Below are 26,752 nucleotides of genomic sequence, written 5' to 3'. Positions count from 1 at the left end.
TATTCAATTAAAAAATTTCCAGTAGCTACACTGAAGAATTAATGTGAAATAGATGTTATTTAACCTATCTAATAATTCATTTAAATATGTAATTAATATGAAAATGACGATTGAGGTTTTTACTTTTTTTTTTAATTTTATCGTGCTAAGTCTTAGAAACCAGATATGTATTTTATACCTAATTCAGAGCTGTCACATTTCCAGTGCTCTGACGCCACCTGTGACTAGTGCATGCCGTGTTAGACAACACTGGCCTAGAGCATGAACTTCAGAATTGTTGCACCCAGTAGGTGAGGGAACCGAGGTAATTATATCCCAGTCACCACTGGTCATTGGTCGAGGGCTGCTCCAGGGCCATCAGGGACTTCATTGTTTGGCACTCTGCTGGCCTACAGAGAAAAGCCCTTCAGCAAAAGATGGGGACGCTGGCAGATGGAATTGCAGGCTGTAGTGATAAGACCCCAGGGGACAGAGAAGAACCACCTCTAGCCTGCTGCATTTTGTAATACTTTCACTATGGTACCTTATTAGTTACTAACTAATTGGTTGCAATACTGCCTGGCATTGATGACTCAAGATAACACGGTTAAGCTCGCTGGTCTAGAAGATCAACCCAGAACTGGGACATTTGAGATTCATGGGAATCTGGATGCAGCCTATGTCATCATCTTGCTTCTCACTCATCTTACTGCTAAGGGATGTGCTTTTCCTGCTCCTTTCCATATTATTGGAGTCCCCTTCATCCTTTTACCTGTTGTTTACTTTCTTCTATGCCTGAAATCTACTTCCTGTTTCCACCCCTGTCCTCCTCATTCTTTAAGGTGGGGCTCAATTCCTACCTCTTAAGATAACTTCAATCTACAGTGATTTCTTTCCTCTGAATTCATTTTGTACCTTAGTCTGTACCTGTTTTGTTTTTGGCGGTTTTTTTGGGGGGTGGTGGTGAGGGTTGGCATGACTCATCTTATCAGCTTTGTGGTATATGTCCTTCACATCTAATCAATTTATTTGGTACCTTTGTGCATATCCCTTCTAGGAAGATATCAGATGAGCAACTGTGGTTTTTTGGTTTTATCATGTTTGTGATTTTAAGCACTAATAGTTGAAAAACTCTCATAATTGTCAACAAAGTGCCAAGAAGGAGGTTGCCCAGCTGAGCTGCTGAAGGCATCCAGAATCACCCTGAATACCTCCACCAATTTCAAGGAAAATTGTCAAGAGGAAAATAAGCACTTCAGACAGCTTTTGTAAAGAGGAGACACCTCCCAATATTCTAAGTAGTCCAAATGCTAGGAAGGCAGACACAATTTCTTTTCTCATCTTATGATAGCCAAGTAAGCTTTATGCAAATTTTAGGCTATTTAATTGCATGTTTCTGTATTTTAAAAACACTGGGAACAGAGGGAGGAACACTAGACCTCCCGGGGAAGTTGGGAGGGCTGCCCGGCTTTGCCGCAGGGACGCGATTCCCTCTCTGGCCTCTAACTGCAAAATGATGACTCCAGCGAGCCCCCCTCCAGCTGTCCAGTTCCATTTTTTATGATGTCTGCCCATTTGTAAGAATAGGAAGCATTGTCTGTGATTTTAAATTGCAGTGCCTGTAATTTATATCCTTGCTTTTATGACACATTGTTGAGGCTATCTGTGATTTGTTGGATCCTGGATCATTATTCAAGGAATGCTGCCCCCAATTTTGACGTTTGTCCTAGGGAAGAATATGATCTGCTTCACAATGTCCTTTTTAATATGATTTCCATGGATGGAAAAACTAAGGATTGCCTGTGTGTGTGTGTGTGTGTGTGTGTGTGTATAATCAGGCTTAGCAAAAATTTTGTTGACAGGGCTGTCTTCCCATTGTTGTAGGACTCATGGCTCACCCCATCAGTAATGCCTTGCCAGATACTCCTCACCCTTCCCCCACCGCCCTCTGAAGAATTCCTTCTTTGTGCTCTCATAGCATAAGGGACTTCCTAGGGATGTTTCTTCATCCCTCTCAGTCACCGCTTGACACATGTTGATGTCAACTTTTGTCTTACGTGTTTGGCTCCTCCATTAGACTGTGAACTCCTAGGTGTCTGGGACCTGTATCCCTGACACTGAAGTTGAGAAGGTAGCTTTAATAGTAACAGATAGATAGATAAATACTAGAAGGAAGGGAGGGAGAATGGGGGAGACAAAAGAATGAAGGTGGGAAGGAAAAACACAGATGGATTTGGCTGCCCTATACCATTATCCTAGTTGTCATTATCAAATACAGTTGTGGGTGGCAAATAGATCGTCAGTAATAATAAGGGTATGACAAGTTTTTAAAACTCAAATACAGTTGGCTAGAATGCACTTGATTAGCTCCTGTATTGACATCCTTGACTCAGTCTAGAGTGCAGCCAGCAGCAAAAGAAAATAGAAGTATTATATCTTATGGAAGGTGGATTATAACTGCAGATTATTTACATAAAGTCATGGTTTTAATCTTTAAGACTTAGGGAAAATCTAAAATGATTCAATGGATCATTAATTATTAAACACCATTGAGCTACTTTAATTTCTTCCCTTAGCATCTTCTCAAAAAATTACCTGCATAAAATTGCTTGCTAGACTGTAGAGGGGAAAGAATTTACTTTGGTGGCCTCAGGAGCTCAGCATATGACAGCTGATATGGAAATGGATGGCATCTCCCCAGTGAGGACTTCTGAGTGGTGGCAAGTGACGTCAGAGAAGGGTTCTGCATCCCAGTGCTATTGACATGGCAGCAGTAACATGAATCAGCACTAAACTTAAATATAAGCCCAACATATTCCAAAAACAGCTGCTGTAAGATGTATTAGGGCAGTTACACTTATTATTTTTCATAACAAATGAGCATTATATTTCCAGCAGGCTCTCTATGTGCTGTCAGATACACTTTATAGAAACTATATGATTTGTATTGTATGTTGATTGTTAGTAACACTTTTCATATAAAAATATGAGTGAGTGGTGAACAAGTAATAAGACACATTTAAAAGATTGCACAAGCAAATTGGAATTAATGGCAAAATATCTCAGGGAATAAGATTCCCCGAGACTTAGAAAGGTAGTTCTATAACAAATAAGCACTGGTGGGATGTTTGCTGAAAACCCCTATACCCGAGTATCATACTCTTTCAGTCCTGACAGAGAGATTGGTCTCCGTGGGGGTTCCGTTCTTTTTAGATGTCATAAAAGATTTTTCTTCCCAAAGCCCTTCCCAACTGAGATGGAGTTTATGTAAGAACTGTGGCTTAGATGACCTTCATGCCAAAGGAAGTCGGGCATGAAGTTGGGCAGTAGCTCCAGCTCAGCCAGTACGTGGCTCCGTGACCTTGACCAAAGTGGGTTCCCCTTTGGGTGGGGGGAGGGGGTGGGCTCATGTCTCCAACTATAAAATGCAAAGGTTGAGCTGATGAACTGTTGTGGGGATGTTGGGCACGTTCAGTCCTCCATTTCCATAAGGGTTCGCTGAACACCTACTGTGTGCCTGGCCCAAGTCTGTCACCAGGGGTTCATTGATGAGCAAATCAGACCGGGGTCTTTGCCCCCTGGGGATTAGATTTTAATAGGGAAGAGATGTTTCTTAATCAAATAACCACACAAATAAATGTGGCCTCCCAGCCTTGGTAAGTGCTGTGAGAGGTTGGAGGAGCACATGGGGCTAGAGGGGCTCATAATAAGGAGATTTATTTCCCCCAGGAGAGAGATCAGAAGGGGCCCACGATGGAGGGGGCAGGTCTTTGAAGGCATAGGAGGTGCTTCTTTCTAAGCCCAGCACAGCTCCTTGGCCAGCCACCTTATCTCTGCTTCTCCATCTCCTTGCCTCTAAAAATGGGACTGACATCAGGAACGGCTCATGGTGTTGTAAAGTTTCAAAAAGATGACATGTTTCAAAGCACCCAACACCAGGCAAATTACATTTTGTTTCATTTCTAAGAATAGCTTTGGAAGCAGAGACGTGCTTCCAAAGACCTATGAAGACATGAGTCTTAGACTGTGTAGAAAGTGAAAACAGCTTTGAGGCGCCCCTTTATAAGGAAGTCTGAGTTCATATTCCGCCCTGGAAGGCGCCTGGCTTCCCTTTGCCATGGAGCCATGTTAGAGTCACTTGACTCTGAAAGACCAGGAAGGACCTTGCTGCCTGATTAAGTGTCAGAGACCCGAGCTCCGGGTGCTGGAGAAGGTTAGACATCCGGGCCTGCTCCCTTGCCGTTTATATGTGAGGAAGGGAGGCTGATCATGAACAACAAAACTGGAATGAGGAGGCAGCTCCCGACCCCACGGTCCTGTGCTTCTCTGTATTGTCTCTCTATGTTCCATTTGGAAACTATGGATAATTTCTGATGTGACTGGGCTACTTTCGAGGGCTTAGGCCATTCCTTCTCAAGAGAAAGCAAGCTTAGCACGCCCTCGTAACTCCTCCAGGCCTGAGGATTACTCCTGTAATCTTACAAAAGCAAACAGGAGGACAGAAATAACCCATCAATTGTTTAAAATTAAGATGGCCAACAATAATAAGTAACTACCACAATAGCTTGAGGTCAGGGTCTCAATGTATTGGAGGCCATTCAAGAATTTGAAACTTTTCTCTAAGTTAATTTTTCACATCTTGTTTGGATCCTCAGAGCTCTCACTTCCAAAAGCAAGGCCATCGTTGCACATGTTATCCTTGCCGAAGTGCTGGGGCGTACAGGAAAGTGAGGTCTTCTCTACATGGATGGGAAATGAGGACTGCTCCCCCCTTCCCCCGAGGCAATCTGTATTTCCAAGGGTTATAGCCTACTGAGATTTTGGATATATCTCCTCTCTTTCATCCTCTATTTGTTGTATTAATGGTTGCAAACAGCAATAAACATGTGTTGGTTAATTTAAGCAGAAGAAGAATTTATTGGAAGGATATGGGCTGATTCAGAGCATAGGCAGGAAGCCTGGGGAACCAACATGAACAGGAAACAGGGGAGACCAGGCTTAGCTCAGGATACCACCCCTGGAATCTCAACACCCGTGTAGCCACCTCAAAAGATCTCAGAGAACCCCAGGGTCTTTGTGCAACCCTCAAAATTCATGGCCCTGCTTGGGAACATCTGCTGGCCATACTAACTACGCTTTGATCTTATGACTGTGTGCCCAGTCAGGCGCCCACACGTTAGCTATCAAGAGGAGGGGAGAAGGAGGGCCTACCCCCTTTCTTCTGATGTGCCCCTCCCACCTATTTTGAGATTCCTCCCAAACAGGAAGGTGTCAGGATGCTAAGCAGAGAAAAATACCAGACTCTCCATTACATAAACTCTGATTAAGCTTAATCACATCATCCATTAACTGGTTGGCCAAAGACGGGCTACCAATGTGAATTTGTTTTGTCCACAGCTCATGTCACACAACAGTCATCCATCTCATGTGCACCTTCATCGTTGTCCTCATCCCAATTGTCCTCATTCCCTTGTCCTCCATGGATGGCCTGCTCACTCCCCCACATCCTGGGCTGCCATTTCCCTTCTTCTCTTTGCCCCTCAAGTGTTCCTTCCTCCTTCTCCTCTCCCTTCCCAGTCTTCGACCCTACTTCTGTTTCAGTGCAAAATGGAAGCAATCACAAAGGAACCTCTGCTTTGTTTCTAACACCCGTCTACTCATGTCAGTGCCATTGGCTCCAGTTTCTCACCTTGTGCTGGCTGAGGCCAGCTCCTCCATTTGTCCACCAGGCCATCCAGCAGTTGTTCCCTGTCATGTCATTAGTTGTTCCCTCTGTGATACATCCTTCCCATGCTTGTGCAAATATGCTACGATCATTTCCATCTTAAAAAAAAAAACAAAAAACAGTTGCCTTGAGCCCACTCCCCACCCCTGGCTGTCATCCTATTTCTCTACTCCTCTTTACAGAAAAACTCCTCCAAATAGTTGAGTGTACTCACTGTTTCCGTTTATTCTGCTCCTCCATCTCTTAAGCCAATTTCAAGCTTCCATCCCTATCACGCCACTTAACACAGTTCTTAATGAGATCACCGGTGACCTCCAGGTGGCTAATTACAGTGGCCAGTCCTAATTCTTCATGTTATTTTGACCTGTCTGCTGCATTTGACAAAACTGATTACTCCTTCCTTGGAACATGACTGCTGTGGCCACTTAGATACCATCTCTCTTGGTTTTCCTCCTACCTCCCTTGTCATGCTTTCTCTTCTCCTCCTCACCCACAACCCCTAAGTGTGAGACCTCTTCTCTATCTACGCTCATTCTCTAACGATCATATCCAGTCCCCCCCAAATGTATATCTCCAGCCCAGACCCTCCTTTAAGACTTAAACATCCAGCTGTTCAACACCTCTTCTTAAGGATCCAGTAGCCATTTGGATTTTTTCCTGCTGAACTTTCCATACCCATGGTCTTTCCCGTCTCAATGAAGGACAACTCTTCCCTTCCAGTTGTTGAAACTAAAATCATTCCAGCTGTCCTTGATGCCTCTTTTTCCCTAATACCCCTCACCCGATCTATGAGCAAATCTGTTGGCATAACCTTTTTTTTTTTTAAGATTTTATTTATTTATTTATTTGACAGAGAGAGAGATCACAAGTAGGCAGAGAGGCAGGCAGAGAGAGAGGAAGGGAAGCAGGCTCCCCACTGAGCAGAGAGCCCAATGTGGGGCTCGATCCCAGGACCCTGAGATCATGACCTGAGCTAAAGGCGGAGGCTTAACCCACTGAGCCACCCAGGTGCCCCTGTTGGCATAACCTTGGAAACACATCCAGAACATGACCTCTTCTCACTATTTAAGTGTGGTCTGAGCTGCCTCCTGGGTTACTGTGAGAGCTTCCCAACCAGGCTCCCTGCATCCCCCCCGACCACACACTCTACAGACCGTTCACATCACAGCCAGTGTGAGGCTTCACATGTGAAAGTCAGGTGACACCACTCCTCTACTTAGAGCTCTGCGGGAATTTCATCTCAGAGTCAAACCAAGGTCCTTGTGACAGCCCCAAAGTGCCCCATATGATCTGTCTGTCCCTACTCCCTTTGCCTCTCTGAGCTCATTTGCTCCCTCGCTCCCCTTTGCTCACTCCTCTTAGCCATTCTGGCATTCTTGCCAGTCCTTGAATGTGCCAGGCACAACTTTCCCTTTACTAGTTCCCAGGTGTCTGTGCATCTTGCTACTTCTCTTCCATCAGGTTTCTACTCAGAGGTCTCCTCATCAGTGAGGCTTCCCCAACCATCCTATTTAAAATTATAACCCACTCTCCCTCCAAATCTGGCATTCTCTACCCTTCCTACCCTTTGTGAGTTTTCTCTGTAGATCTTATCACAGTCTGACCTGTATGGTTGCTGCTTGGTGTATGTGTTTTCTGTCTCCCTGGAGCAGTAAGAAGGCAAGAGCTCTGCTTTGTTCACTGTTCTCTCTTCTAGCAAATAGAATAGTTGTGATTGGCAGGTAGTCGGTACTCAAAAACATATGAACGAATACATGGCCAGATTCTGTGTCTAGGCTATTAAACGTCTTACAATTTTCTGAGATTGTTGGGAGCCCCAGAGGAGCCTAGTGAGTTAGGCTGTTAGATGAGGAAGCTGACTGCTTGCACAAAGATGCATGGCTGGTTAATGAGGTTGCTGGAACGTATGGTTCTGACCCCAATGGAGTTTCTGTCCCCAACCCCCAGCTACCCTCTGATGTCTCATATTATGTTAGTGAAAGCTTCAGAGCACTCATTGCTGCTTATATTTCCTTACAGCGTTGATGGTAAAACCCCATATCTAGCTTTGGGGGCTGTGAAGAATATCTCCCTAAACATCTCCATCTCAAACCTCGGGGACGATGCCTATGATGCCAACCTGTCCTTCAACGTTTCCCGGGAGCTCTTCTTCATCAACATGTGGCAGAAGGTAAGGAAGGCACCCCTGAAAGAGAGTCTTTGTTCCATCTGGAGCATTTTCTGGCTTTCATCATAGCTTGCAATGTGTAGTGATTCTGCAAACTTTTTCACTCTGTGGGGTATCATTCAGAACTATGAGAATTCTTTCCCCCTGAACCTAGAAGCTGCATTGGAGCAATATCCATCTCTCACACTGTCTCCCTTCCTTGCTGTCTTATGGAGCCTTCTCCCTACCATTTTATGTCTGACCCCTTCTCCGGACACTCATGTGTTCTAGAGAATTCCAGTTTCATGTCAGTGGTTGTGAAAAACAAGATAAGGAATGAGGACAGGTCGCTGCTTACTATGCTTGTTATCATCCCTGGTGCACTTGAGGCTTTCCATTAGGGGGTTGCTTTGGCATGTTTGCTTATGATATATTTGAGTGAATTGAAATGAAATTATTTTCATGAACTGAGTGAGTTTTTCAGCATGAATTTGTGGATGTGAATAAATTAAGTAGAATGACTTGGAAAGAAAAAGGAGTTGGTATTCTCTCCTGTCCCATAATTCACCTCAACGAACCACCTACAGGAAGAAAAAAAGAACGAGTCTCCAGCAGGCAACAGGAATGAGTGGGCTCAGACAGACCTCACCCTCCCTGGTGGTTGCTCTGAGTTTTGACAGCAGTTTTAAAGGCAATTCTTAGAGCTTTTCAGCATGTTTACAACATGGAACTACAGCGCCTTGATGTCTGTGTTAAATGGAACCAAAATCGCTTTCTGAGGAACAGCTCCTCCCTGCCCATAGATGAGCGCTGGGAAAAGCTTCAAGCCAGTGAACAAACTTCCGTTCAGACACAGGTCCTGGTAGTTCAACAGTTTTGATAGGATTACACCAACCTTGCCCAGCTTAAGGGGGCCCTGAAGCTAGAGAGTGACCTGGAATGCTCACATTCCAAAAACTTCACAAGAGGTTACCTCAGACTCTGCTGCTTAATAGCTTTTAGGAGCACTAGGGTTGGGGAGGCGACAGAAGCAATCAAGAAGGACTATGGGAAAGGCATGCTTCCCATCTTCTATACCCTAAAAATGATCCCGGTTTAAGCCCAGTCAAGAGAGAACCAAGTATCTATAGGGTTCTAGTATCTCTGGCTCCACATAGAGTGTCTTCTACAGCATGTCCTGTGCCCTGATGCCATCTTCCTGTAGGCGGTGGTGGGAGAGGGGCTCACTCAAGGAGTAAAACTCATCTCTGTGGTAACCGAAAGGATGCAGTTGGTGACTGTGTCATTATGTGGCAGGTTCCTCTCGCTTAGGACCTACGGGAGAAATTTCTCTCTGGTCTCAGAATTAGGAATAGTTGTGCTTTTCCCGAATATTTTGGCTTATTTTTACCTGTAGACAGTCATCCCCGTGACTAGGCTTTGTTCTCTCTGTTGTCTGCTAGAAAGTTCTGAGCTGGCCCCACTCTGTCGGTATATAGGATTTGGTGGTAGTATTTCACAAACTGTGTAGCTTCCTAGATCCTATTCTCTTTCCCTTCATCATAGTTTTCTTTTTAGCTTGGAGGCTGCATAATATTCTGTCATAAAGTATACTATGGATTACCCTCAAATTCCTGTTATGTAGATATTTCATTCCAGTTTTTTCCTCTTTAATACTGTGATGAATGAGAGTGGCTTGGTGGCTTAGTCAGTTAAGATCCAACTTTTGGCTTGAGCTCAGGTCATGATCTCAGGGTCGTGGGATCAAGCCCCATGTCAGGCTCCCCACTCAGCTGGGAGTCTGCTTGTCTCCATCTCCTTCTACCCTTTCCTCTCCTCACACTCTCTCTCTTGCTCTGTCTCTCTTAAATAAATCTAAAAAAAAAAAAAATACTGTGATGAATTTCTTTCACAGACATTGCTATGAACAAATTATTTTATTTTTAGTCTTATAACTCTTTGGGGAAAGCAACATAGTGTTTGTTGACTACCTACTATATACCAGGGGTCTTACATACATTTCCCATGCCCTCCTGCATTCAATCTGGGTGCATATGCCATATTGGTGGAATGCTGCTGGGGAGAAGTAGGGGAAGTAGGATGAAGCAGGGATGGCTAAAGGTGTGCCATCATAAAATGTAACCTTGGTCTGATTAATATAGGGTGTGAAGAGATGGAAATATGCCCAAGAGCATAAATCACTCAGCAGAATTTTCTCCTCTTAAAGTGATAGGAGAGCATTATTGCCACCCCTGTATCATGTTGAGCACCTCGAGGGGTAGTAGGTAGCCCCCAGGCATTCTGGATGAGGGGTCTAGTCAGGTGAGGACAGTGCACCTGAGAAGCCCACAGATTAGTCATCAGCTATCATAGCTGATCATTTTCATCTTATTTACACTGAATCCCAACAACTTTGGGACAGGGAGCCCCAGTTTCAATTTGTAAGAAAGATGACAAGGTACCAGGCCTCCTCAGGATGTGGGAAGCATTCGTGTAAGAAAGGTTAACAGGGCACAGGGACATCACATAGCTGCCCTTTGGGCAGGACCAACTAGAAAAACAGTCATGAAGACCATCAGTGTGGCAAGAGAAGGGAAAGAAACAAAAAATCCTCTCCTGTGTTCACAACCACAACTCTAAATGGAGATGTAAATGGCATCGCTCAGCCCAGAGCAGGATTCGCACAGCACCCAGATGAGTGGTAAAGAGGAATCAGGAGAGCCCACTCACCCTGCGTAGACCTAACATAACCAACATGGACCGTACAGAAACATTCTAACACATAAACTAAGAAAAGTGCAACTCAGGATACAGAAGGAAAGCATACCTTTTTAGAAAGATTATTAATAGAAAACAAAAGTAAATTTTATTCTAGCATTCAATTTTCTTGATTAAATTCAAGGGGAAAATGAGCACAGTGAAAGATCAGATAGAATGATAAGCTGGGATGAAAAGAGAATGAACTTAGAGGCAAACAAAAGTTAAGATTGCAGATAAGATAAGGAAATGTAAGAAAACCAGGAAAGCAATGGCAGAATTAAAATGTGTTATAATCAGGAAAGAGCAGAATTAGCAGTAGAAAAAATTGTTTCATTGTTACACAGGACATATTTGAGACAGTCTCTGAGAATTCAGAAAAAAAGAACAAAACAATGAAGAATGACTGTGAGAATTATAGAGGTGAAAGGTGGAGACCAGAGAATCAGCAAAGGGAAGTGGCTCCATAATTGCTGGAATAGAAGACATGAGTAGACAGCAAGGAAGGATTGCCATTGTCTGGAGTGAGCTCCGCAAACACCCTGCAACAACACTGAGAGCCCTTGACTGTCAACACAGAGCTTCATGAGATTTGAATTTGAAAAATATGAAAGTGATGGTACTGATACCTAACAGAAAACAAAGAAACCAGTGTTCCATAGGCTTCTTTTCTGTAACAGAATTAAAAAGTCAGAATAGTTTCTCTTGTGAATTAAGAATTCTATACCCAGCCAGCTTGCTCTCAATTGTGAAGACAGAATAAAGATATCCTTGAATATATGAGAATTTATAAAGTCTATTAACTCTCCTGGTTTGGATTTCCCCAAAAGCAGACCCCAACACAGTGATGTAGGTATAGGGAATTTCTTTGGGGGAATGATCTCCGGAGGCACTTTGTGAGAATGATGAGTTTAGACGAGGAAGGGAGGAAAGACAGGGAAGTGTGCACTGATAATCTGTGAGGAACTCGGGCTTCATCCCACTGCAGATCCTCAGACAGGCTCTGTGGAACACCCTTCAGAATCACTCCCAGGGGTAAGGAGGCTGCTAGGGGATTTCTCCACCAACTCTTACCACTCATCTACAGGAAAGCCCTCTAAGGGCATCAACTCTCTGGCACTTCCAGCCTTCTCTGGCTATGGGCCACACTCCAGCAAACAACTCCGGCAGTGAAAAGTTGGAAGCCTTTGACCTGGAGGGTGCTGGCTGCAGGTGACCACTGCTCTGGTTGGTTCTAGGGAATGTGAGCAGGGCAGCATCTGCTTCAATAGCTGTTAAAGCTTTAATAAGCATGAAACTGTTCCTGAGAAAAAGGACACTTAGAGATAAAGCACTCAAGAATACGTTGTGGAATAAAATGTTAAGGCCAAATAAACATAGACGTAAGCAAAAACAAATTTCAAAAGCATTTAAAATAGTAAGCAAATATAAGAAAAATTATTGCCACAGTAAATACAAAACTTAAAAACTTAATAAAAAATAAGCTTATGATATCAGTTATACCATAAAAATTTGATAAGAAACTTAATCTCATCACTCTTCCTGCCTCACATTCTTCAGAATGGAGTTCAGACTCCTCAGCTGTTCCCTGAGAGGCCATTCTGAGGCCCAGCTTCCTGCCCTCCCTCTTCCCTAGCCTCATTGCTCAACATCCCCCGCATTCTTACTTGAATCCAGTTATAATCCAGTCCTGGGAGCCCCTCCATCCCTGTTTTCTTTAATCAACTGCTCTGCCCTCAGATCTCACCTCAGATGCCTCACCTGGCTCCCCCGGGGATGGGGGTGGGAGGATGGGGGGCTATCTCTCTGTCCCAAGCTATAAGGCAGCTCAGGCCCTAGACCTCCGAGGTTTCCCGTCTTCTGTGTCATCACACAGTTTGTGATGTATCTGTTTCTGAGACTGAAGAGTCGCCCCGAAGATGGACTTTTCTGTCCTCTCGAACACAAAACTGCTTTCACAGATTCATGCTGGCTCTTTCCTATAAGGGAAGATGGCTTATAAAAAATGTGGGGTGCATATGGACAGCCATCTGCTGGCTTTCTTCTTGCCTCCGTAAGCTAACTCGAGAACACTCTATAAAACAGGACTTCATGCGTTGGTGGCCACTGGCTGCTTGGCAGGCAGGCTGGCTGGGGCACAGCCTACAGTGGTCATAGAGTGGCCTCCCGCGGAGCAGTGTGCAGGATCCCTGAGGGGCGGGGGAGCAGCACAGTGGAAAGGGAGAACAAAAAGAATGGAGAAAATGCACGCGAGCACATCCGTATCCCCCAATCCCGCGGTCACGTTCACATTAGATTCTGTGTGAGCGACACGTCCAGACCCCCACTCCATAGATTTCGTGAATGGTGCCCACTAGAGCTGTATGGCCCTGTGACCCAGAGTTCAAGATCAAGTCAAGTTTTAATTTCTTCGCTGCGATGCCATTCAACACACAGGCTTTGACTCCTCTTGCCTCCTCGGGACAAGAATGTATTTGTTCAGATGGTCGTTAATAAGTACCTGCTAAGTGCCAGGGACTGTACCAGCTGCTAAGGGACCCAGAGATGAGTAAGATCTGGTCCCTGCTCCCAAAGAACTCATGGCTTTATGGGGTGTAAGGCAAGTCAGCAAGCAGAGCACAAACGCCAGCTACTGGTCAGAGCACTGAAACATTGTCCTGCAGCAAGTGACGACTGTGACAGCGAGGCTTGGGGTGCCCAAGGGCCCCAGAGAAGCACTTAGGGAAAGATGGATGAGCCTCTGAAGGACTAAAATCCGCTGCTGCCACCATTGCCGAGGTGGGGTGGGGTGGGTGAGTTTATTTGGTGAAGGAGAGAGCTGCCTGGACCCTGGTGAGAGGTCAGAGGAAGAGGGACAGGAGTGATCCAGCAAGATGGAAAGAGGCTGCCCATGGGGGTCAAAGGGCCAGCAACATTCCCAGGAGCAGGGTGACCTTGGGACACCTGCTGTCCGATGCCATGCCGAAGTTGCTTGTCAGTTAGGACTCCTGCACTCAGGAATGCCTCATGTGACCGAGACAGATAAGCTCAAAGAAGGGGCTGGATTCTAGAGTTCGTCTTCATGGCAGTAACCATTACAGCCTGCATGCAGACAGACACGGACATGGACAGTTGTAAGATTTAGGCTAGTGCAGGAGAGCTCCCAGGTGACCATTGGGTACAAAGGGGACACAGGAGCTTGCTGTGCAGCCACAGAGGAGGACATGCTGGGCAAGAAAGAACGAGGGCAGGTCTCTTCTCTACAGCATTGGTTTGGATCTCCCGGACGCTGAGCTTGAAGCAAGGAATTGAGGGCAATTCATTTGGGAGGTGCAAGACTGCTGGGAGGGAGGCAGAGCAGGGATAGAGCTGTGAAGGCCGCTGATAAAGAGGGTGCAACTGTTAAACCAGATGCCACACTGGACACCGGAGTTTAATTGGACAACCCTGAGAAAGAGTGCAAAGCAAACCACAGGGCCGAGGGAGCTGGGGGATTGATACAACCTCCTGAGGAGTCAGTGGTTGAAGCTTTCTGGGTGGGGGGGGGCCTTCCCCAGGACTTCCGTCCTGTGATGTGCTTGTCCAGAGCAACTGACCTCCTTCTGGAAAAAATGCACTCGGACACATAGATATAGCCGCTGGCAAGAGGACGTGGGGTGGAGCACCCAGAAAGGGCAACGCACCTGTGAGGCTCACCAGCACCTGCTGGAGATGCCCCCAGGGCTGGAAGCATTTGCAACCTAAGCACCTTACTTTCTAGGCTTCCAGAAGTTGTAAGTTAGCCTAATGGAACTTAGCCAAGGTTCTAGCTTGAGCAATACTGGTGTGCACTTCACGGTCTTACAGGAAGGGGGCAAGGCAAGTATTGTAAGCGGGTTGGGGGAGTCCAGTGTGGGACAGCAGGAAGCGGTGAAGACTGAGGAGAAAGGAAGTCTCATTCCAGAGAGAGCAGCCAGCTCCCTGCGGTGGTCAGGGGTCACCAGGTGGGAGTGGGGCCCGGTGCTGTCAGACTTTTATTTTTCAATAAAAGCCAGAAATCTACATGTTTATGTGAAATCACATGACTTTAGCAGCTAATTAAAGTGTTCTCCACACATTGTATGGGCCAAACACACATGTCCGGCTGACTGCGTCCAGCCTGGAGGCCATTGGTTTGTGACCTGCAGCTTCGCTGTCTTCCAGATGCTGGAGGCTCCTTCTCCCGCCTGCCTGTGGGTCACACGGATCTGTATTTGTGGCCAAACTGAGCGTGTCTGCAGGCTCAGCGGCATCTCACGGACACCTGTGGGTGGTAGAGAAGCTAGCAAAGGGATTGGAGTGTGGGGGTTCAAGTGCAAGTGTGTGTTTGCGGGAGGAGGGCGTCAGTGGACACATAGTATTCACAGCATTTTGAAAGCCAATGAATGAGGCTTTGAAAACTTTTCCCAGGCTGGAATATTTGTACTTTGCAGCCATTGCAAGAAGCAGCTTAATGTTGCAGAAGTTCCTAGAAGTAACATAGCAAGTAGCCAAGGTGGAATAGGGGGAAAGCGACCTTCTCACAACCTTCAGGTGCAGACGCAGAAACTCAGCTCTGTTTCTTGCCGGGCATATGACCTTGAGCCAGGGGCTGTCTCTCTGTGCCTCACTTTCTCTCTAAAATGAGATGGGCTGAGTTAAGTGGGGCCCTAGGCCAACAACTTGTACGTGATACATGCCTGCCATGGCAACTCTCCTACACACAAGCATGAGCCTTATAATTTGTTCATGTACTCAGAAGGTATATATTGTCACCTACTTCGGACCAAGATTACATTCCAGGGTGGGGGGGGGAGGAAGAAAAGCAAGAATACAAGACAAAGCACGAAAGTCAGACGGTGCTGACTCTTCCTTTTTAAACTAAAAATCAAGACTTGAGATTTTAACAAAGGGACTGCGTGAGTGTGCATACAGCCGTGTGCCGTCCTAATGTCAAAAAAATAGAGCTCGTGTTAAACTGAACATATTTTGGGCATCTGGGTGGCTCAGTCGGTTAAGTGTCTGCCTTTGGCTTAGGTCATGATCCCAGGGTCCTGGGATCGAGTCCCGTATCGGGCTCCTTGCTCAGTGGGGAGTCTGCTTCTCCCTCTTGCTCTGCCTGCCATGCTCCCTGCTTGTGCTCTCTCTCTTCCTCTCTCATGCTCTCTCTCACAAATAAATAAATCTTAAAAAAATAAACTGAACATATTTTTATATTTAATTAATAGCCTTTATTTAAAAAAATAAAATTACATGAAAAATAATGAAAAACTTGGTAAATAAAATGAGTACTGGGTGTTCTGCGTAAGTCATGAATCATTAAATTCTACTCCAGAAACTAATATAACTGTATGTTAACTAGAATTTAAAAAAAAAAAAAAACTTGGTAAATATATATCAGTTAAATGAGCTAGCTTTGGTGGCTCCTGTTTGTTTGCTTATAATAATGCCTGTTGGTTTTTTTTTTTTTTTTTTTCATTTACTTACTGTTTCCTGAAGTATTCGAATTTTGGGTTTGGGGATGTTGACTTTTTAAAAACTAAGATACATAATGGTTCAAATATGTGATATGTGTGATGAATAGTATCAGAGTTTAGAGAAGGAGGAAGGTAATGAACTCCACAAACAATGCAGGGCTTGGCCCTGAGTCTTGCAGTCGGGCAGGGAGAGGACGGGCCCAGAGGTCTATAGGCCCCATGAAACCCAGTGCCGAGATCCAGGATTGTTATCAGGTAGACAGTGATAGGCCATCTGTGTTCTTCACTGAGGATATGGACTGAGGAAATAGAATAAAGGATCAAAGCTGGTGACAAGCTAGAGGAAGAGCCAAGAAAGACCAAATAGGCCGGGGAAGCCAAGAGGTGAGATTCAGTCTTGGGATTGCCAGAAGGAAAGAGAGTGGTGAGGGAACAAGGGGAGGGCCATGGATCCAGCAGGGAAAACAGAAACCTACCACTTAGAATACATGTTAGAGCTTCCTGCACTTTCAGGTTCCTAAGAAATGTAGTTCGCGCTCAACCCTGGTTGGTTGTAAGTCAGTGAATCCGGCTGACACGTTGTGTCACGGTCTAACCTCCCCGAGAGACGAAGGTGGAGGGCTGGGTCCCATGTCCTTCTGTCTCCTCCTGTGACAGGACCCGGTGTGGGAAGCCTGATGATGTCGACTAGAAGTTGCCTGAGGGAAAACTTAGTTTTGCTCTTTCTGAGGAGTGCTGTGAGTTCCAGAGGAAACTTGGCTTCCAAGTTGGTTTGGGGGCAGAAAAGCACCAGCTCAGCTTTTGTGGTGTTCTATGGCTTATTCTTTAGGACAAAAGGCAAAGAGGGCTTACAAGCTTGTTTTTCTTGTAAAGGGACCCTTCCAGTTTATATCTACCTTTACCATAGAAAAGCAGTCCCTTTCTCTCAAGGGTTTCTCTCTTCTCACTTTCAAGGCAAGCCACTCAAGATGGTGCCAGAGGATAAAAATGATCCAGTTTCTAACCTGGATAGAGTGGGAAAGATTAGACACTTATGTGTTTATATACCTTTGTATCTGTGGGAGTGCCCGGGCCTGTTCTCAGACAGAAGTTTCCACACAGAAACTGCATCTGTACATAGGAACAAAACAAGATGTGTTCTATGGAGCTGGGAAGGCCCCCATCGCGTCAGGAAGGGTTTGCAAACAGGAATGCATGCGCCTCAAACCGCCAGCCTTCCTCTGCCACTGCACTCATTCCTGGCAGGAACTGATTTTCATTGTGTTCTGCTTTCTCTGGTGTCTCCCGTCAAGTTAATAGTAGCCTGGAGTCAAACCAACCCTTAGATGTTTATAGTCATCTTGGCTGGGCCATTAAGATGATGAATGAACTTGCCTCTTGCCCTTGTAAGGGAGCCCTCAGGGTGGATATTGATACTCAGAAAATAATAAGTCTTTTCCGCCCCTTTTCTGTTTTTAATCCAGTGCCCCAAGCCCCCTGGTGACTTTACCTTGAACTTCCTGCATAATGCCAGGCAGAAAAACCACACCTGGCTCCAACCCCATCTGAGGTTCTGACACAGAGGCAAGCTCGCTCGCTCTCTCTTCCCTTGTTGGTCTTCCCCGTGCCGTGTGTCAAAGAGCAATTTCCAGTTTCTGAGCTGTTTCTGCCTTTGCTGACCTTCCTTCTGGAGCAGATAATAATGGGTGGTAAGTGCAGGTACCCCAAGGCCAGACCCTCACCTGGATTACCTGTGGCAGCGCTGTGACCACTGTCTGGCCTTGTAGTCAGATTCCAACCCCTAGTGAAGCCGGGCCCGAGAGCCAGGCTGGGCCCTTCCTGCAGTGGTGGGCAGTGCGGAGGTGGTAGAGAGACTCGGATGTCCACTTCCAATCACAACGTGGCCTCAGTGTTCCACGATGGGGCTCAGTTTTCACATATATGAAAAGCTTCACTTGTGTATTCACTGGGTTTGGAAGGAAGGCTACGTTTTGCTTTAGAAATGTCAACAGAGCTGTAGCTACAACAAGGATCAATTAAGAAGGATGTTTCCCAGAGCTGCAGGACTTGGGTAAATCTATTTGGCCGGGGTGGGGGGTTAGAAAACATGTGTTAAACCTCTGGATTTTTTTTTTTTCTAATGAACTGCAAAACAGCAATTTAATAATTTCCTCTTTTAAGGGGAAAGGGGAGTCTTGGATTTTAAGTCTTTTTCATAAAGCAGCACAACACCTCTTAAAAGGAAAGCCATGAAAATGGACTACTAAGCCAAGGCAAACAAAAGAAAGTGAAAAAGATCAAGGAGAATGTGGGGGTCTCAGGCTAGGTTTCCCTGAAGCTGATGTGGAGGGAGCGGGGAAGCAGAACAGGACACGGCGTGATCTCAGGCCCAGTGCTTTGGAGGGTGGCCTTGGCCTCCTCCTGCAGGGGAACCCGGAAGGGTGAGTCACAACTTAGCAAGGTCCATCACAAGGTCAGGAAGTCGGGCTTTTGTTCCCCCATAGCATCAGTCATTGGTTAAGGGCCATCTACCAAGGAATAAAACGCCCAGTGCTTTCTGCCCTCTGAGGGTGAGTTATGGACATTGTGGCCTCCCCAGCTGAGGCCAGACCTCTGAAGAAGACCCACGGGTGCTGGCTCATGGAAGAAGACACATGCTGGGGCCAGAGGTGGGCACCTGGATGGGTCCCAGGGGACCTGGTGGAACCCTAAACGTGGTGGTGATAGTAGTAGGGGATAGTAGGTGGTGATAGTTGCTGTCTACTGGCGTTCGTGGTGTTCCAAAGGCTGTGTCATAAGCATGTTGACAAAGATGCAGCTCTGAGGCGTGTGTGTGACATTCTCAGGTGACAGGATTAGTGGCACGCAGGGTATTTCAGCCCGCATCGGAATTGGGGAGCCAGCAAATGAAGATGCCTTTGGAATTTAGTGGAGACTGTGAATGCATAGCCACATCCTGTGACGATCCAGCTTCCAGAACTGCCATTCCATCCCTTGGAGGACAGACCCACCGGAAGTCTCGCTGCTTCATGACAGCCACTGGCCTTTTTCTTAAACAGGCACCTGAGTGTAACTGGCCAGCCTGTCCTCTTCCTGAAGCCAGTGTTAAACAACTGGTTTTAAAAAATAGTTAGGGGGGCGCCTGGGTGGCTCAGTGGGTTAAGCCGCTGCCTTCGGCTCAGGTCATGATCCCAGGTCCTGGGTTCGAGCCCCACATCGGGCTTTCTGCTCAGCAGGGAGCCTGCTTCCTCCTCTCTCTCTGCCTGCCTCTCTGCCTACTTGTGATTTCTCTCTGTCAAATAAATAAATAAAATCTTTTAAAAAAAATTAAAAAAAAAATAGTTAGGAATGTGTCAGGCCGCAGGTAACAGGAAGGCCAGCTTGTAACAGTTGATCCTAATGGGATTTTGATTTTTCTTTTATAAAAATAGTAAATCTAGAAATGGACAGGCCAGGACTGGTAGGCAATTGTGTAACGCCATCAGGAATCCTAGTTCTTGGGGCACCTGGGTGCCTCAGTTGGGTAAGCAGCTGCCTTCGGCTCAGGTCATGATCCTGGGGTCCTGGGATTGAGTCCCACATCAGGCTCCCTGCTCAGCAGAGAGTCTGCTTTTCCCTCTGCCTCTGCTGCTCCTTCTGCTTCTGCTCTCTCACTCACACTCTCTCAAATAAATCAATTAAATCTAAAAAAAAAAAAAAAAAAAAAAAAAGGAAACCTAGTTCTTTAGTCTTTGCACTCAGCCTTTCTTCACACCTGTTGTTTCTTGGTTCCCCACTTCTAGCTCAGCAGCTATGTTCCAAGCAGTAAGAAGAGGAAAGATAACAGCCCTGACTCTTTTATTTATTTTTATTTTTTATTTCAAATCCAGTATAGTTAGCATACAGTGTTGTATTCGTTTTAGGTGTACGATACAGTGAGTGATTCAACAGTTCTATATTCAGTGCTCCTCACCTACTCCACCCCCCGACCCCCACCTCCCCTCCGATCACCATCAGTTTCTTCTCTATAGTTAAGAGTCTGTTGTTTGGTCTGTCCACCTCCCCCCACCTTTTTTTTTTTTTTTTTAATTCGTTGGCTTTGTTTCTTAAATTCCATATATGAGTGAAATCATTTGGTATTTGTCTTTCTCTGACTCACTTATTTTGCTTAGCGTTATACTCTCTAGACCCATCCATGTGGTTGCAAATGGAAAAATATCATTTTTCCTTTTATGGCTGACAGATATTTTATTATATATGTATATCACGTCTTCTTTATCTGTTCATCTGTCAATGAGCACTTGGGCTGCTTCCATAATTTATTTATTATAAATAATGCTGCTATAAAAATAGGGGAGCATATATCTTTTTGAATTAATGTTTTTTCTGTTCTTTGGGTAAATACGCAGTAGTGGAGTTACTGGACCATAGGGAAGTTCTATTTTTAACTTTCTGAGGAGCCTCCATACTGTTTTCCCACAGTGGCTGCCCCAGTTTGCATTCCCACCAACAGTGCAAGAGGATTCCTTTTTCTCCACGTCCTTGCCAACACTTGATGTTTTTTGTGGTTTTGATTTTAGACATCCTGATGGGTGTGAGGTGATCTCTCATTATAGTTTTGATTTGCATTTCCCTGATGATGTGTGATGTTGGACATCTTTTCATGTGTCTGTTGGCCATCTGGATGTCTTTGGAGCAATGTCTGCTCATGTCCATTTTTTTAAATGGATTATTTGTGTGTTTTTGGTGTTGAGTTGTAAAAGCTCTTTATATATTTTATTTTATTTATTTATTTTTTAAAGATTTTATTTATTTATTTGAGAGAGAGACAGTGAGAGAGAGCATGAGCTAGGAGAAGGTCAGAGAGAGAAGCAGACTCCCCGTGGAGCTGGGAGCCCGATGCGGGACTAGATCCTGGGACTCCAGGATCATGACCTGAGCCGAAGGCAGTCGTCCAACCAACTGAGCCACCCAGGCGTCCCATCTTTATATATTTTAGATAGTAACCCTCTATCACATTCATTTGCAAATATCTTCTCCCATTCTATAGGTTGTCTTTAAGTTTTGTTGATTGTTAACTTTGCTGTGCAAAGCTTTTTATTTTGAAGTAGTCCCAACAGTTTATTTTTGGTTTTGTTCCCCTTGTCTCAGGAGACATATCTAGAAAAATGTTGCTTTGTCCAACGTCAAAGAAATTATGACCTGTTCTCTCTTCTAGGATTTTGATGGTTTCAGGTTTCACATTTAGGTCCTTTTTTTTTTAAATTAAAGATTTTATTTATTTATTTGACAGAGAGAGATCACAAGTAGGCAGAGAGGCAGGCATAGAGAGAGGGGGAAGCAGGCTCCCTGCTGAGCAGAGAGTCCTATGCGGGGCTCGTTCCCAGGACGCTGGAATCATGACCTGAGCCGAAGGCAGAGGCTTTAACGCACTGAGCCCCAGGTGCCCCAAGGGCATTTAGGATATTTTAAAATCATCATCAAGAATACCTGCTGGGAAGATCTGGCTTGGCCATGCTCAGGTGTCGCAGAGCATCTGGAGGGAACCAGCAGGTGACATGACCCAGTTTGGTCTTATCAGGCAGTGACCAGTGAAATCTACTCCAGTAGATGTCAGACCCTGATAACGTATAAGGTGACCTTTACCTGTCTGCCTTGCCTATATCTTCATTGACATATGCATTTCTTATTTGCACAAGATGAAGCCATTTCCCTGATAATGTCAACAGATTTGGATTGGGGCCTCTCACAAAGGTGCCACCGCAGCTCTCTGTCCAGGCCAGCCTGCACCAGAAAGGCCAGCATCCAGCACCCCTGTCCTTTTGAGTGCTTGGTGTTCTTGAACCTTCTTCACTGTTCTGTTTCTATTTTTGTGCTGTGTCTAGTTTGGCATCTTCCTTCTTAAAATGTGGAGCCCAGGCCTGAATTGCTATCCAATGAGCCCAGCATAGAATTAGTGCTGCCCCAGTTCCAAACATGGTATTTCTGTTAATGTGGCAGCCACAGCACAATTATATCCACTTGTGATGCATTTACTCTATTTTTCTTCTAGCCTTTGGTGCTATTTGGAAGTTTAGTTATGTCATTTATAGTCGTGCTACTCAAAATACAGTCCCAGACCAACAACATGGTATCATCTAGAATCAATTAGCTTGTTAGAAATGCAGACTCTCGGGGCTCAGTTGGGTAAGCAATTGCCTTCAGCTCAGGTCATGATCCCAGGGTCCTGGGATTGAGCTCTTGCTGGGCTCCCTGCCCAGTGGGGAGTCTGCTTCTCCCTCTCCCCCTCCCCCTGCTGGTGCTCTCTCTCTCTCTCTCTCTCTCTCAAATAAATAAAATCTTAAGGAAAAAAAGAAAAAGAAAAAGAAATTCAGACTCTTAGACATGACCACCCCAGACCTGCTAAATCAGGGTCTGCATTTAACAAGATCCCTGGGTATTTGTATGCATAGCAAAATTTGAGGTTGGTCATAGCTCCTGACTTTGGGTCATCTAACTTGGTAACTTACCAAGACATTGATAAGAACCTTTAAATGCACTTGGAGCAGTGGGCCTGGTGGGCTCCGGGTGTGATGTCCTGTGGGCAGACATGGAGCCATTTGCAGAATGGATGGGGAGGGAAGAAGGAGATGTTTCTGGAGCACCCTTCAGGCACTGTACTCGGTGCTTTATTTCATTGAATCCTCACCACAGTCCTGTGTGATGCGTGCTCTTATTCCCAATGTATAGATGAAGGAAGAGAAACTCACAAGATAAAAGGAACATGATCATTTAATGCTCAAGACTCATAAAGGTTAACAAGACTGAGGTCACACTAGAAAGTGGTGAGCCGGTGCTAACGTCACCTTCTGGCCCAGATCTCTTTGTCTTATCTGCCAGGAAATCTCTCAGATGCTTTGCCAACAATGTGGTTGGCTAACCAGGGAAATCAGTCTCTGCCTCTGTGGTTGGAGGTAATGCTGATTCTCTCTAGCATTAACTGTTAAAATGGCAGCCATCTAGGGGCTGCCCATGCAGGAAGCAAGGAGGTGGGCTCTTCCCTAAGGGAAAAGAAGCTAACTGGTACTTCTGCTAGAGGAAACAGAGAAGCCCCAAATCAAGGAGAGATCTTGAGGGATCCAAAAGAAAGTCTCAAGACAGCTTAGAGCAGTCAGGGCCAGCCCTTCCTGGCATGAGAAAGTCACACACAACCATGAGCATAGTTGCCATGGACTAAGATAGAGAGAAAGAAAAGGAAAAATGTCCCCTGGGCCAAAGAGTGGGCTGTGCTTGAAATCAGCTGTGTGGTTACCAGATAATATACAAGACTGCAGCTGCTTGGCTTGTAAATCCCGTCTTCCTTCTGGACCCATCACAGCTAGTAGCACAGTTAATCACCTCTCTTTTTTTTGTCCTTTTTTGTTTTTAGTCTTCAACAGCATGTTTTAATTGAGATACAGTTTACATAGTGCAAAATGCACATCTCCTAAGGATACAGCTCTATAATTTTTACATATGTCTACACCCACATCAAGAATGAGAACATTTCTAGCAGTATAGGAAGATGTCTGAAATGGGACCCTAATCCCTCCAGACCTTCCATTTGCAGGAACTAGTAACTCCCTTCCACATGCCCCTGCCCCTTTCTATCACCTCTGCATCTGTTACACAAATGGCCCATCGGTTAGACCTACAGAATATCTCCGTAATCAAACCACGTTGCACCATCACCACTGCTTCCATCATGGCCCAAGTCCCCAACTTATTTTGCCTGATTATTGACTGCAGTAGTTTCCTTCATAATTCGTCTGCCTGCTTCCACCCTTGTCCCTTTACACTCCTTCGCCTGAACCCTCCAATGCCTTCCCAGCTCACTGTAAACTTCATTCTTTGCAATACCTATAAGACTTTATAAGATTCTGAACCAGGTAGTTGCTTCCTCTCTGAACACATTTCCTATGACTCTTCCCCTTGCCACCGTGACCTCCTTGCTATTCCTTGCAACACATCAAACTTATTCCTGCCTCAAGGCCTTTGCACAGGCTCTTCTGTCAGATATCCACATGGCCCCATCCCTCAGTTCCTTCCTATCTTGGCTTAAATGTCACCTGATTAGAAATACCCTACTGCTCCAAACACCCCCATCATATCCCCATACCCTGATTTTTTCCATAAAACTTAGTACCATCTGATGTACTATTTGTTTTGCTGATTGTTTTAGCCCTCCCACTGGACTATAAGTTCCACATAGTATACAATGACTTAATTCATCAGTTCATCCCTAATACCTATAGTAGTGCCTGGGGGACAGTCAGATGTCAGCATTGTTCCGTGAACAAATGAATGGATGGCAAATGGGCATAGAGAGAGATGAAGGGTATTTCTATCCTTCTGTGTACTTTATGGTTACTATGTCAGTTATCATTAAGTTTTATACTGCCCTAGGACTTTTTAAGTGATAAGTGCTCTTTTTAAACAACATGGTGGTTTGGAAAGGTATGCTAATTTCTTATCTCCCTAGAAAGGCAAACCACAAAGACTCCAAGAACTGGAGCAATGCTACCCCCACCTGGTGAGAGAGTCTCACTGTGTAGGATCAGGGCTGACCTGATGATGAGGGAGTTCAGTCCTTTGGAGCCGAAGGTCACCCTTGGTGCTGAGGGACCCCATATGGTGTCTGTGCCTTGTGGGGTGACAGGCCGTGCAGATTCCCCTGCGCTCCCTCATTGGAGGCCAGCAGCTTTTTCCTGCTGGAGGAGTCCTCTCTGTCCATGCATTTCTGCCCTAGGTCTGCAGGTCCTTGGTAGGCCTGAGAATGCAAGTGATGGTCCTGCGGGCTGAAAAATCATCCATGCTCTGGGTTCTTTCAAAGAACAAAGAGTAGCACACATGTTTTCATTAGATTTCCCCGGAAGCAAACCTGGAGACGAGAATTCAAATGCAAGGTATTTGTTGCAGAGGTAAAGGCAGAGTGTTGGGGGTGGTGTGTGGCATGAGAGAGAGAAAAGAAAGCAGCCGATGAAGATGAAGCATCAGTCATCAAGCTAGGTATGCTGTGGATGATGGAGTCCCCTCCCACTGGGGAGCTCTGGGCCTGGAGATCAGACAGCTCAGAGCTAGCTGCCCCCTGGGTGAGGGTCTGGGGCTTTCTCCACACTCCCCACAGTCACTGCTTGAAGGCTGCTCCCAAAGACATTACTATCCCGAACACTTCTGGCCTGCCCTGTGTAGAGGCCACAGCGTCTCTGTCGCTAGAGAGGGCCCTCCAGTGAAAAATTGCAGGTGTCCCAGCTGGAGAGCCAGAGCCAGGGATAGGGACCAACAGGGTCTGCTGTGACTGCCCCCATCCCAACAAGAACTCTCACAGCCATGGCTGACCTCCGACTCCTCACTCACTGGCCACATTTCTTTCATTTTCACTTGCTTCTTCCTGGTACTCACGCAGAGGGAGGGAAGGAGATGGAACAGCAGTCACAGGTTGTGGGATTTAAGGAGTCTGGAGCCAACATAGGCCTCAAACTCCCCCAGGGCATCTGGAAGCATTGGCCTCAGGCTGACAGACATGAGGCAGGCCCCTCTGCTTTCAGGGAGCTCCCAGAGTCTGTGGGGCAGGTAATGACCTCACGTGGACATGGCCCACCAGAGGTGTGGCTCAGGACCCACAGTGGGTTTTTGGCAGGTGGAAGAGTGAGTTACTTACTTGGTGCTCGAGGGGCCTAATTTTAGTGAAGACTGCCATTATGCATGAGCGCCAACAGGACTCAAGCCATGGGAGCACAGAGCTACTTGGGATGGGAGGGAGGGTGTTCTACTGTCGCCTCTCAGGAACCCATTTTAAAAAGAGGAAACTGAGGCTCCAAAAGGATCAGGAAGTTCCAAGAAACATTACCGCTGGGATTTGAGCCCAGGCCAAGGCTGTGTTTGGTTCTCTATGCTCATGCCTCTCCCTAGTGAAGGTTTGCCTCCACCCAGGGGGTTGTGTGACAGGGACTGCCCCTTGGGGATCCCTGCACGTGGCAAGGTGGTGAGAGCTCTGCACTGAGCCGTCTCTACCTAGGTTTTCATTTTCCCCCAAGAAAGTGAGAGGAAGGACCTCGGGGAGCCCCCAGCCTTTGGAGAGCTCCGCTCCCTTTGCACTTGGCTCACTTCGACAGGCAGACGCAGCTCCCGGGAGCTTTGCCAGAGGGGAATGAAGGAAACTGGGGCTGCTGGTGTCTGGGGCTGAGCAGAGGGTGGCCCTGGCAGGAGATGTGGGGCTGTATCGGGGAGGGTGGGAGCTGCTGCAGGAAACCTTGCTAGGAGGTCGGCTGCAGGAGACGAGTGGCCGGCACTCCTCCTAAGGATGTTCCTCAGAGTCACAGTTGGGAAATACATCACTACAGGGTGCGTCCTTGGCCAAGCGTCTCCATAATGAAAACCCAGCCTTTCTGAATGTAGCCCAGCCCTCCTCTGAACTGAAGCGTGAGAATTCCATAGACATCCACTGAGTACCTCGGCAGTATCTGGAGAGGCCCAGGACTCAGAGCTGAGGCAAGTGTCAGCTCCTTCTCTGGGAAGGGCCCCGCAGAGCCTGGTGTGAGGCAAGGGGATTCCTTTTGTGGCCCAAGCCTGGGAGGAGTGTCAGTTCTGCTCAGCAGAAAGATCTGCTAGGATCCCACAGCACAGCAATGACCGCTAGGAATTGTTGGCATATGTCTCAAATTTTTTCTTGTATTTTTATGTACTTATTTATGCATTTGAATATGTATTATACAAGAGGACATGTGGAGTGTTTTA

General features: G+C 46.0%; 1 protein-coding gene across 2 annotated transcripts in view; it reads left to right on the top strand.

The window, feature by feature from the left end:
* The window catches only part of ITGA9 (integrin subunit alpha 9), a 327,427-nt gene that overhangs the window by 196,299 nt on the left and 104,376 nt on the right, over nucleotides 1-26,752 (top strand). For both annotated transcript variants that reach the window (XR_007129340.1, XM_047740712.1), the window contains exon 18: nucleotides 7,724-7,874. Coding sequence is in view for 1 of the 2 variants with exons in the window: in XM_047740712.1 (XP_047596668.1) it covers nucleotides 7,724-7,874 (151 nt within the window). In the remaining variant the exon portion in view is untranslated. The remainder of the gene's footprint in view (nucleotides 1-7,723; nucleotides 7,875-26,752) is intronic.

Source organism: Lutra lutra, chromosome 1 (assembly GCF_902655055.1).
Source record: "Lutra lutra chromosome 1, mLutLut1.2, whole genome shotgun sequence".
Lineage (NCBI taxonomy): Eukaryota > Metazoa > Chordata > Mammalia > Carnivora > Mustelidae > Lutra > Lutra lutra.
This window is presented reverse-complemented; position numbering and strand designations above follow the sequence as displayed.